General features: G+C 52.7%; 1 protein-coding gene across 1 annotated transcript; it reads left to right on the top strand.

Moving 5' to 3' along the window:
* The first annotated feature begins 407 nt into the window (after window positions 1-407).
* HMOX2 (heme oxygenase 2) lies at window positions 408-10,415 on the top strand. Its single transcript, XM_035132207.3, has 6 exons — window positions 408-454; window positions 3,767-3,903; window positions 5,741-5,858; window positions 8,139-8,630; window positions 9,463-9,583; window positions 9,685-10,415. Exons 2-6 carry the CDS (start codon window positions 3,824-3,826, stop codon window positions 9,810-9,812), a joined length of 939 nt encoding a protein of 312 aa, XP_034988098.3. The 5' UTR covers window positions 408-454; window positions 3,767-3,823; the 3' UTR covers window positions 9,813-10,415.
* Window positions 10,416-11,536: the final 1,121 nt, after the last annotated feature.

Genomic DNA, 11,536 nt, shown 5'->3' with positions numbered 1-11,536 from the left:
TGTGTTATTTTTTTCCTTTATTATTTTACTGGGTTTGTGGCAATAAAGATAACACTGTACAACAAAGTCCCCATGACGCCTCCCTCCCTCCCTCCCCCTGCAGTGCCAGCAGGCGCCGCACGGGGGCAGAGGGGAGGCGCGCCTCTCGGCATCCCTTCCCGCCGCCCTCCTCTCTCTGGCCTAGCAGGGGAGGGGGCGGAGCAGCCCGACGGGGTTTTATTCCCCCGCCTATTTCCGGACCACCCTCGGCCCCTCCCCCGAGGGGGCGGGCCCCGCCGCCGTCACAAACGTTCAGCTCGCCCGCCGATAGGCCGCCCGCCGCGCCTAGGAGGCGGCCCTTTGTGCGCGTGACAAGCGGGAGGGGCGGAGCTCCGTCCGGCGGAGGAGCTGACCGGAAGTGCCTCTGTACCGTGAGGAGACCCGGAGGAAGCGGCAGCAGTGGCGGCCCGCTGAGGTAACGGTTCCGCGGCGGCCGTTGGCCGGGCTTCCCCTGGGCATGCGCAGAGGGCCGCCTCCTCGCCCCCCCTCTCCCCCTCCACCCCCCTCCCCGAGGAGCGCGAGGCCGGCCAGCTGCCGCCGTGCCTACCTCGCAGGGGAGTTGTTAAGGGGGGGTCCAATGAGAACTAGGAACCTGAGGGGGACCAGGGCTCGTTTAATCTCTCTTGCTCCCCCCCCCACCTATCCCCACGTGCTGCGACCCTGGAAGCTACTCCCTCAGGCCTGGCCTGCCTCGCAGGGTTGTTGTTGGGGATTCAGAGAGGAGGAGGAGGGAGAAGAACCCTCACCCCCCACACACACCCTTGAGGTGCCTGGAGAGAGAGAGAAAGGTGGGGGTGCAATGACAAGACTTCCCCCACCACAACAACCCTGTGAGGTAGGTCGGGATGAGAGAGGTGGTGAGTAGCTCAAGGTCATGCCCAGTGAGGCTTGTGACGGCTGAGTTGAGGGGGGAATTCGAACCCTGGTCTCTGCTGGGCCCAGGGCCTCCTCTCATCCCCACAACAACCCTGTGAGGTAGGCTCAGGGAGGCAGCGCTTGGCTCCCAATGTCACACCCAGTGAGCTTTGTGGCCAAGGAGGGGATCGGAAACCACCTTCTAGTCTGACACTCACTTAATTCCAGTCGCTTAGCTGCATGGAGGGGGATTTTCCTTCTGCCCACCCCTCACTTTCTTCACAAATGGGAATAGGTTTTAACCCCTGCATCACTTTACTCACTCTCCCCCCCCCCAACTAAAAAGCCCCACATGTTACTTATTTATTGGTTAAAAAGCAGGAGGCTGAGAGTAGGAAGAAACGGACAGGCTCCACCATGGATGGATGCAAGAACTATATCTGGACTTAGTGCTTCCCTCCCTCCCTTGCGAAGAGGGTCCATTTAAATTACTTGATTTATGGACAAGTTTTCTGGGAGACCCCACTTCTTGCACCCCTGCATTCTGGGAACTGTCTTATCTATTCCTACTCTCCGCTTCCTGTTCTTTAACTATGGTTCTGGGATTTACTTAGCTATCACAGCTAATACCATGGAAGTGCCCTAGTGGGTCAGACCAGGCGGCCCAGCTGCTCTGGCATCCTGTTCCCAACAGCAACCAGCAGGATGCTGCCCGGAAGCATCCGTGTGGCACATGAAGATTGCCGCCCTCTCATTTTACCACCACCGCTCCCGGCCTAAGCAGTTGGTAATCTGCAGCCTGCTGCTTCTGGACCTGGAGGTTCCACTACCTGCCATGGTTTCTTCCATGTGGTGAATTGGAGGGTGCTTACCGGTAGTTGTCCTGCCTGAACATCTGAAGGTCGTGCTGTTGCTGCTCACTCTTGAATGGGGCCTGGCACTATCCTGAGCATCCCACTCCTGTTTTGGAGGAAGGATTGGCACAGAGTGCTAGCAAATGGCCCCTTGGCTTGGTCTGTCACTCTTGGGTCCAAGACTCAATCAGCTTGGAAACCGAGTGTCAAAAGTGCCGGAAATATACCGGTAGTTGAGCTGCTAACTGTGGTAACTTATTAGCACTTCATTGTCCTGTATACTTCAGATGCGTTTTTTTAGACGGCGACTTGTGATTTTCCTTTGGAACTGTACTGGTCCAGCTGAAATTATTAGAAGCAAAGTCAGAGGGAAATTGGTTTTTTTGGGGGGGGGGAGTGGGGCACTCACATAAGTTCCTAATGGATCCTTTCTCAAGTTCCTTTGGAACTGTTAGCCTCCGAGAAAGAAAGAATAAATCCCCAGTCTCTGGAAGTGAGCTGTGCCTGAGCACAGTGGATCTATGATAGGATGCAGAGGTTTTCCTGAAACGAAGGCAAAGGCAGTGAGAGGCCTCCTGGTATCAACAGCCTCCTGACGTCAAGTCCTTGCCTAGTTGGCAGGGTGGAGACTGGAATCCTGTGGCAGGAGGTGCCTGGGGTGCAGCGTCCTCCTGGGACATTTTAGAGAAGGAAGTCTTGTCTCTTGAACTGTAATTTGGCTGATGGATTGCCTTGAAGTGTGCACATCTGTAGCAGCACTCTGCTGGTTCCTGTGCTCTGGGATGGGAATAACCTTTGCCCCTATCCATCACTTGCATATAATAAGGTGCCTTTGTGGCTGGTAGGTGGTGTCCTTTTGGGCAGTGGTGACTCAGAAAGGAGCTGAAGAGCTAAATAGCAGTGATTTGCAAAGCTTCTCCATGTTCCCTGTGGTCTAGGAAAGGAACTGGCAGCAGGGTGCATGGTTTGGAGCAGGTTTCTGAGCAGCCGGTGTCCTCTGATGGCATTTCGATGGAGGGCATGTCTGTGGCAGGTAGTTGATGCGTCACCAGGCTTGTGTAGCCAAATTGAAATAGGGTTAGATTGTATTGCAAAATCTCTCGGCCCGGGCCTGATTAGGTGTTGAGGGCTGGCTCTCTCAGCTCCTGCTTGAGTTGCTCATTTGCAATTTTCCATCAAGGCACCAAATCAGAAATGCATTCGTTAAGCCCAGGATTTCCCTGAGGGGGCGCAAGGCAGGGGCTGCTGCAGCTGGACAGGGTGTAATGGTGCTTGATGGGCAGCTAGCGGCATCCTTTTTAAAGCACTGGCACCGTACTTGCTGTTACTTTGTCCCCACTAACTTGAGGAGATGCAGTTCCCATATCCCATCTCTCTCTTTCTGCGTGTCTTGCTGTATCTGTCTGTCTGTCTGTCTCTCTCTCTTTCCCATATCTGCCTGCAAGCCCTGCAGTGTTCCTGACTACCTTGTTGTTCTTGGCCATAGGTATCATCTGTCTTGTCCCCTGCATGTCCTTCATGGCAGAGCTGGCTCACATTCAGCTTTGGCTGCTCCCTCCCTTTGTTCCTCTGGAGCAGTTTCAATGGCTCACCAAATCCTAGAAATGAAAGGCAGGCATTGAAGGACTTCTTTGCTACTCTTTCTGCTGCTGGGGCAGCTGCAGCCCAAACAATGGTTTGCTCAGCAGTTGCACATCAAACTGGGCTCTTTGCTCTCCTCACTTCTCAGGCTGACCATGGAGCCTAGTCAGAGGCTGTTCTTACTGAAGAGTGGGCAGTTTATTGGACTGCACAGTGAAAGTTGCTGGTGACAAGGACTTACATTTGGGGTGGTAGGCTTAAAATCCTGCACTTCTAAGTTGGTTTGGTCACAAACAGGTTAATGGTTCACACCACCAAGTTGTTAGCCTTTGATTTGCAAAGCTTGGTTTTCAGCTCCAGCTGCAAGAATCTTCTTTGACTGTTAAGGATGCTGCAGATTTGTGGCTGTGTAACTGACTCTTGCTCTTTCTGAACAGGTAATTGAGGATTGAGCAAAGTGTGCTGCAGCCCAGCCGAGATCCACTGGTTGCAGAATGTCGTCTGATGTAACAGAGGCGCTAGAGGAGCCTGAAAATCTCTCCTATGAGGAGCTGGAGGAGGATGACAATGTGAGGTGAGGAGAAGGAAGTATTGGCCGAAGCCGCAGTGGCAGGCTGGGAGATCTTGTCCTTGTGGTTCGATGCAGTATTACTGCGTGAATGTGGTTCTAGATCAGGCACCCCCAAACTCGGTCCACCAGAACTACAACTCCCATCATCCCTAGCTAACAGGACCAGTGGTCAGGGATGATGGGAATTGTAGTCTCAAAACATCTGGCGGGCTGAGTTTGGGGGTGCCTGTTCTAGATTCAGGTAGGTAGCCGTGTTGGTCTGACACAGTCAAAATAAATAAAAAAATTTAAAAATTGTCCAGTAGCACCTTAGAGACCAACTAAGTTTGTTCTGGGTATAAGCTTTTGTGTGCACGCAAACCCAGAACAAACTTAGCTGGTCTCTAAGGTGCCACTGGACAATTTATTTATTTTGACTGCATGAATGTGAGTAGGCCTGGAGCAAGAAAATGGAGTGAAAAGCCTGAAAAGGAGACTCATCTTAATAAATGATTCATCTTAACAAATGATTCATCTTAACAAAATTTATAGGCAGCTTAATAAAATAAAATATTTTATGTGATCTACATAAAATAGTGGTTATCAACAATCCTGAAAAAAGCAGCACACTTTAACAACAAGTTGACAGAACACAGTGATAAAAAATACAGCTTCGACATAATTCACTTTCTGCATACAGTCTTGATGTTCCTGCTGCTGCCTCAGATGTGGGAACTTGAAGGAATGCTGATGTTTGAGCCTCAGGTGTTTGTCGTGCTGGGTGAAACCCCTTCCCTGCTAAGCCAGATGCTGAATGAAGGGAAGTTTGTTTGATAATCAAACCCACTCCTCCCTGAGAGATTCTTAGCTGGGGGTCTTCAGAGTCCTCAGCCGGCCATATCCAGAGAGTGCTTTCAGAGTTCGGTATCTGTGCTGCCAAGAAGCCCCTCTAGGAAAATGGCACCTAGGTCAGCTCTCTCTGAAGGTGTTATGGAGCTCATTGACAGAACCAAATGGAAGCAGGTGGGCTGGGGGGAGTCTCCCAGATTAGAGGACTCATCCAGGTAAGGCCAATAACTCTGGCCAAGGAGGGGAACCGCAAGGGCACAGGCAGCCTGTGGGCAGCAGGACTGGGAGGCTTCCTGGGCTGTTTTCCAGGCATGTACAAGGCTCTCGGAGGGCAGGTGGGTGAAGCTTGGGGTGCTGGTGGCACATTGCATGGAGGGGGTGAGTGTCATGCCTTCTCTTGCCCTGGAATGCAGAAAGGCACAGCAGTGTTTGTGGTGGTTTCATGGCGATTTGAGAGTTCTGGGCTGGTTGTTTTTGGCTGCTGGGAGGCTGAATCAAGCACATGCCAGCTGCTTCCGATCTCGGGCTGCACATAGAAGTCATAGAATCATAGAGGTGGAAGAGACCACAAGGGCCATCCAGTCCAACCCCCTGCCAAGCAGGAAACACCATCAAAGCATTCCTGACATATGGCCGTCAAGCCTCTGCTTAAAGACCTCCAAAGAAGGAGACTCCACCACCCCTTGGAAGCAAATTCCACTGCCGAACAGCTCTTACTGTCAGGAAGTTCTTCCTAATGTTTAGGTGGAATCTTCTTTCTTGTAGTTTGAATCCATTGCTCTGTGTCCGCTTCTCTGGAGCAGCAGAAAACAACCTTACTCCCTCCTCTATATGACATCCTTTCATATATTTGAACATGGCTATCATATCACCCCTTAACCTTCTCTTCCCCAGGTTAAACATGCCCAGCTCCCTAAGCCGTTCCTCATAAGGCATCGTTTCCAGGCCTTTGACCATTTTGGTTGCCCTCTTGTAAGACCTCTTCCCCTTGGGCACTTCTGTCTCTCCACAGCGCCACAGACTTGTCTGAGCTGCTCAAGGAAGGGACCAAGGAATCGCATGAGCGGGCTGAAAACACTCAGTTTGTCAAGGATTTCCTGAAAGGGCGCATCAAGAGGGAGCTCTTCAAGGTGCGTTTTGCTGTGTGCTGGCTATGATCTCTCTTTAGAGCAGGTGTGGGGAACCTTTAGCCCTCCAGGTGTTGCTGAACTGCACCTCCCATCAACCCTGGCCGTTGACCATCCTTGCAGGGGCTAATGGGAGTTGTAGTTGAGCATCAGCTGGGGGGGGCGGGCGGCAGAGGTTGCCCCATCCCATTTTAGCAGATGGGGGATGCAATTCATATGTGCTGTGTGGCCTGTATGGAGCTCTCTCCTCCAGCAAAGAACTTAGTCCAGCTGTTGGGCACAGATGCTTCTGGCTCTGTTGAATAGTCCCCCTGTGACTGGTCAGAAGTGGGCTTAGTGGCAGCTGCTCAGCCTTCCCTGTTCACTAGTCAGGGGCTGGAGATCTTACTTATATGTTATTTCGTAACACTTATACACCACTTGATTATTATTATTTTTAAAAAACCTCAAAGTGTTTATAAAAGATACCATATTGACCCAAATATAAGCCGCACCACCACCAACAACAACAACAACAATTTTATTATTTATACCCTGCCCATCTGGCATGGTTTCCCCAGCCACTCTGGGAGGCTTTCAACAGAACATTAAAAACAGAATAAAACTTCAAACATTAAAAACTTCCCTAGACAGGGGTTGCCTTGAGATGTCTTCTAAAAGTCGGATAGTTGTTTATTTCCTTGACATCTGATGAGAGGGCATTCCACAAGGCAGGCACCACTACCAGGAAGGCCCTCTGCCTGGTTTCCTGTAACCTCACTTCTCACAGTGAGGAAACCGCCAAGGCCCTCAGTGCTGGACCTCTGTGTCCAGGCTGAACAATGGCGGTGGAGACGATCCTTCCTCAAGTATACTGGGCCGAGGGCTTTCAAGGTCAGCACCAACACTTTATTGTGCTCGGAAACGTACTGGGAGCCAATGTAGGTCTTTCAGGACTGGTGTTACATGGTCTTGGCGGCCACTCCCAGTCACCAGTCTAGCTGTCACGTACATTATGGATTAATTGTAATTTCTGGGTCACCTTCAAAGGTAGCCCCATGTAGAGCACATTGCAGTAGTCCGAGCGAGAGATAACCAGAGCATGCACCACTCTGGCAAGACAGTCTAAGGGCAGGTAGGGTCTCAGCCTGCATACCAGATGGAGCTGGTAGACAGCTGCCCTGGACACAGAATGGACCTGCGCCTCCATGGACAGCTGTGAGTCCAAAATGACTCCCAGGCTGCGCACCTGCGCAAGGATTTCCCAAGTCTAGGTGCTGCCAAACGATCAAGTTCTTATAAATGCAGAATGGTGTTATGTGGCATCTGTCACAGTAACATTTCTGCCGACCGAAGCGGTTGAGTGTGATAAGGTGATCTCATAGGTAAACGGGTCTTAATATACTAACCTGGCTCAGTAACGACCAGTGCAGATCTCCAAGCACAGGTGTTATAGACTGACATGGCCTCACTGCTGACAGCAATGGTGCCGCAGCATTCTGCCCTAACTGCAGCTTCCAGATCAAGCACAAGGGAAGACCCACAGGCAGCGCATTGCCGTGATGTAGCCTTGAAGTCACTTAATGCATGAACTGTAGGGGCCAGGCTTTCCTGCGCCAGGAATAGCCGTAACTGTTGAACCCGTCACAGCTGGTAAAAAGCCCTTCTAGCCCCTGAGGCTGTGTGAGCCGCCAGCGACAACGCTGCATCCAGAAGCAACTCCTTCGGGGGGGGGGACCATCCAGGGGGGCAACATTTTAGCCCACAGCACCCAGGACTGTTCCAGTCTCTAGTCTTTTGCCTCAAACCTGCTGCCCTGTCATTACCCTTCATAGTCCACCATGAACTCTTCAGATTGTGGGGGCAGATCAGTGAAATTCAAGCAGCCACCCGATAGGTTCCAAACCCCTCCTTTGAAAGGAGTTGCTGACATGTTGCCCAGCCAGTTAGGTGCCCACCGGAGGGTTCCCAAGCAGCATGGCCTGGGGCCTTGGGCAAAGGAGGCCAGCCTGAGAGTGCAGCCGAGTGCCCTAGCAGAGTCCCTGCTTCCATGCAGAAGGTCCGGGGTTCAGCTCTCCGCATCTCTGCTTAAAAACGGTTCGGGCAGCAGCGCCTGGGAAGACTCTGCTGTGTCTGGGACCCAAGAGAGCTTTTGCCAGTCAGACATTGTAGGCTAGAGGTGTGCAAGCAGTGCCCCCCCCCATGCCAGGCCCCACAATTCCTGACCAGGTGGGCATCTCTGGAGTGGAAGCCGGGGTTCCGTGCTCTCTCCTTTCCCCACATGGCTCCTCTTCTCTGTTGCAGCTGGGCACCGTGGCCCTGTACTACACGTACTCTGCCCTGGAGGAGGAGATGGAGCGGAACAAGGACCAGCCGGCCTTCACCCCTCTCTACTTCCCCCTGGAGCTGCACCGGAAGGAGGCCCTGATGAAAGACCTGGAGTATTTCTACGGGGAAGGCTGGCAGGAGAAGGTCCAGTGCTCTGAGGCCACCCAGCGCTACATTGACCGCATCCGGCATGTGGGGCAGCAGGAGCCCGAGCTGCTGGTGGCCCATGCCTATACCCGCTACATGGGGGACCTGTCAGGGGGGCAGGTGCTGAAGAAGGTGGCCCAGCGGGCACTGAAGCTGCCCAGCACCGGCGAGGGGGTCCAGTTCTACATCTTTGACAACATTTCCAACCCCCAGCAGTTCAAGCAGTTCTACAGAGCCCGGCTCAATGCCCTGGACTTGGACAAGGGGACCAAGGAGAGGATCGTCGAAGAGGCCAACAAGGCATTCGAATTCAACATGCAGGTATGGAGCCGGGGGGGGGGGGCAGGGGAAGGCTGTTTCGGCTGCGGAGAGGACCCCGCCTGGAGCTCAGGAGGAGGAAGCTGCTTCTGCTGACAGGAGGGGCTACAAACCCTGACCTGCTGCCTGCTGGGGGCAGGGTGCCAGACTTTGCCCTCCCTGTAGTTCTCAGCTTGGCTTTGAGGCTGGGCCCTTGGTGCTCTCTCCCGGGCAGGGTGGTGCCTCCAGCCTCTGCTCTGGACTGGGTTGCGTGCCATCTCCCTCCCCCTCCCCCTCCCTTTTGCCCTCCTTGGCCCACATCTTCAAGGGAGCAGTCAGGCAGCGCTGGCTCCTGGGCTGTGTGCAAAGGTCACAGATCTGTGGCATCCATTGCCAGGGTTGCGACTGAACAGCCACCTAGCGCAGGAGGTGGAGTGTTGTTGTGAAACAAGTTTCTAGCCCACTGTTGGCAGCATGTGCGCGCACACACACAGTCTCACTTCCCCATGGCCAGTAAGGCATTGCCCGAAGGGGCAGTCCTGCCATTTGAGACCCAGAGGCAAAATGTCTCTTCCCGCTGAAGAGGTCCCACTAAGGGATAAGCAAGCCTTGCTGAAATCTTTGCACCGCCCAGGCAACTGCGGCCTGCGAGGCTGCCAAGGTCTTGAGCTTGCTTGGTGCCAGGCCCTGGGCTGGGATTTGCCCGCTGCTAGCCACTGTTGGACCTCCTTTGACTAGAACCCCAGGCTTGGCACAGCTGGCATTTCAGGGCCAGCCCTTGACCAGCATGGGAGTGTACCAGGGCTCCAGGGGGGGTTGCTCTGGCTCATGGCTTTTCCTTGCCCCTTCTCTGCAGGTGTTTGAGGAACTGGACAAGATCGGGGCTTTGTTAGCGGAAGAAGCCCAAGAGGGGGGCCTCCCTGTGCATGATGGGAAAGGAGACCTGCGCAAGTGCCCGTACTACGCCACCAAGCTAGGTGGGCCTCCTTCTTACACCTCCCACGCCCTCTTCGGGTGCCCTGCCTGTGCCCCTGCCGGTCTCTGATTCAACCCTTCTCTCCCTGCTCCCTCTCCCCAGGCGCTGCCGAATGCTCCAGCTGCCCCTACGACATGGCCTTGGCTCTGCTGAAACTGCCCACCGTCCAGCTGGTCCTGGCGGCCTGCTTTGCTGTCGCCGCAGGAGTTGTGGCCTGGTATGTGATGTGAGGAGGCAGCGCACTCCGCTGCTGCTTCCTGGTGACGGTGGCACTTACTTGGCGGGACTCTGGATGTTTCCCACTGACTCAGGTGGAATGATTTAATTAAGAAACCATTAAACCCAAATGCACAAGGAATGAGCGAATGGGGGAGATGCCTGCCTGCCTGTCTGTACATGAGCGGTGTTTCGGTGGGTTAGCTAGCAAGATGGCACTAGAGACACTCCCCCTGGGCTGCTTGCTTGGCACTGCGCTTTGTTGAATACCAAAGCCCTGGGTGGAGCCTGGCAGCTCGTTCCCAGACCCACAACTCCCTACCCACCTTTGCCTTGCGCAGGTGGAGGGGGAGGTCTGGGGGCTACCATGGGTGGGACCAAACAATTTGCCTCCTTGCAAGGGGAGGCAGGGAGGGGGCAGGAAGCGCCCTGCCCCTTCCGCTTCCGCTCATGGTGGTCTCCAACTTTGTGGCATTCCAGGTACATAGTAGACGAACTGCAAACTTTCAGTAACCGTCTTGTACATAAGAGAAATGCTAACGGTTTAGTTTCCCTGTAACTTATGGACTGTGTTAACGACTCGGAAATAATAAAATTTATACTTCAGTGTCTTACAACTGCTGTGTGACTTGGGGATGAAGAGGAAACAGCCTGACTGCAGATTTGTGAGAATGAGGCCCAGCTGAGTGTGCCCTGCAAAGCCTGCTAGAGGGTCAACTGCTCCCAGAGCCAGGAATCCTGGTGTGGCCCTGATCCTCCCCCCCCCCCTTCTCTCTCCCTCTTGTGCTGCACCAGATGCCTCCACTCACCACTTAGGAGCAAAACAGAGTCACGGCAACATATGTAAATAGAAACCAAATATAAAAGAAGTATATAAGGAACTAAAGATTATCAGAAAACTATAGGAAAAAACTGATATAGAATAAATTTATGAAAACAATCAAAGCCTTGACGGGATGCCAGCTACAACATTTCACTGCGATTCTAAGCACATTCTAAGTCGGAGTTTCTGCACCCTTTATCTTTGAACGATGTTTATTTAAAGTATAGTTTTTTTTCCAATTTCCCTCTGAGAAAACAGTTAATCGCAGTGAAACAAGGTTGTAGTCGGCATCCCGTCAAGGCTTTGATTGTTTTTGTAAATTTATTCTATATCAGTTTTTTTCTATAGTTTTCTGATAATCTTTAGTTCCTTACGGTATATACTTTTATCTTATCCGATTGCCTCTCGTTTCAGGGAATTTCACGGTATAATTGTTTTTTTTATATTTGGTTTCTATCCACTCACCACTTGGCAGTTGCCCTGAAGCCCTGCATGGGTGACCTCCTGGTGAGGCGTTTAGTGCCTGGCAGACAACCCCCACTTGGTTTTTCAAGCCCTGTTTTTGGCTAACTCCTTGGCAAGTGGCCGGCTTTCACTGCTGCGGAAACGGAGGCCTTTCAAGTCAACCGTCGGGCCACCTTGCCAGCTCAGATTTGTCCTAGCCCATTCAAGGTTTGGTGGCTCATATATGTTGGGGGTTGGAGTAGCAGCTTTCTCAAGATGAAGAGGCAGCAGAGCACTGAACTCTCCTATCCAGCAGTCTAGTAAGTCAGCCCATTTAATCTAACTTGCTGCTTTCCAAGCAGATGCTGAGGAAGATCACAAGCAGGGCCCCTCCCCTCCCATGATGGCTGCCTGGAAACTACCACCAAGTCCATTCAGCCATTGCTAGATTTCCCTCCCCCTCTCCAAATG

The sequence above is a fragment of the Zootoca vivipara genome, chromosome 13, assembly GCF_965207765.1.
Source record: "Zootoca vivipara chromosome 13, rZooViv2.hap1.1, whole genome shotgun sequence".
In the NCBI taxonomy this organism is placed as follows: domain Eukaryota; kingdom Metazoa; phylum Chordata; class Lepidosauria; order Squamata; family Lacertidae; genus Zootoca; species Zootoca vivipara.
This window is presented reverse-complemented; position numbering and strand designations above follow the sequence as displayed.

Excerpts from the sequence above, each read along its gene's own strand:
- HMOX2 (XM_035132207.3), top strand. The coding sequence starts at position 3,824 with ATGTCGTCTGATGTAACAGAGGCGCTAGAGGAGCCTGAAAATCTCTCC. Across the intron at positions 3,904-5,740 it reads GAGGAGGATGACAATGTGAG|CGCCACAGACTTGTCTGAGC; the intron begins GTGAGGAGAAGG and ends GTCTCTCCACAG. Across the intron at positions 5,859-8,138 it reads TCAAGAGGGAGCTCTTCAAG|CTGGGCACCGTGGCCCTGTA; the intron begins GTGCGTTTTGCT and ends TCTCTGTTGCAG.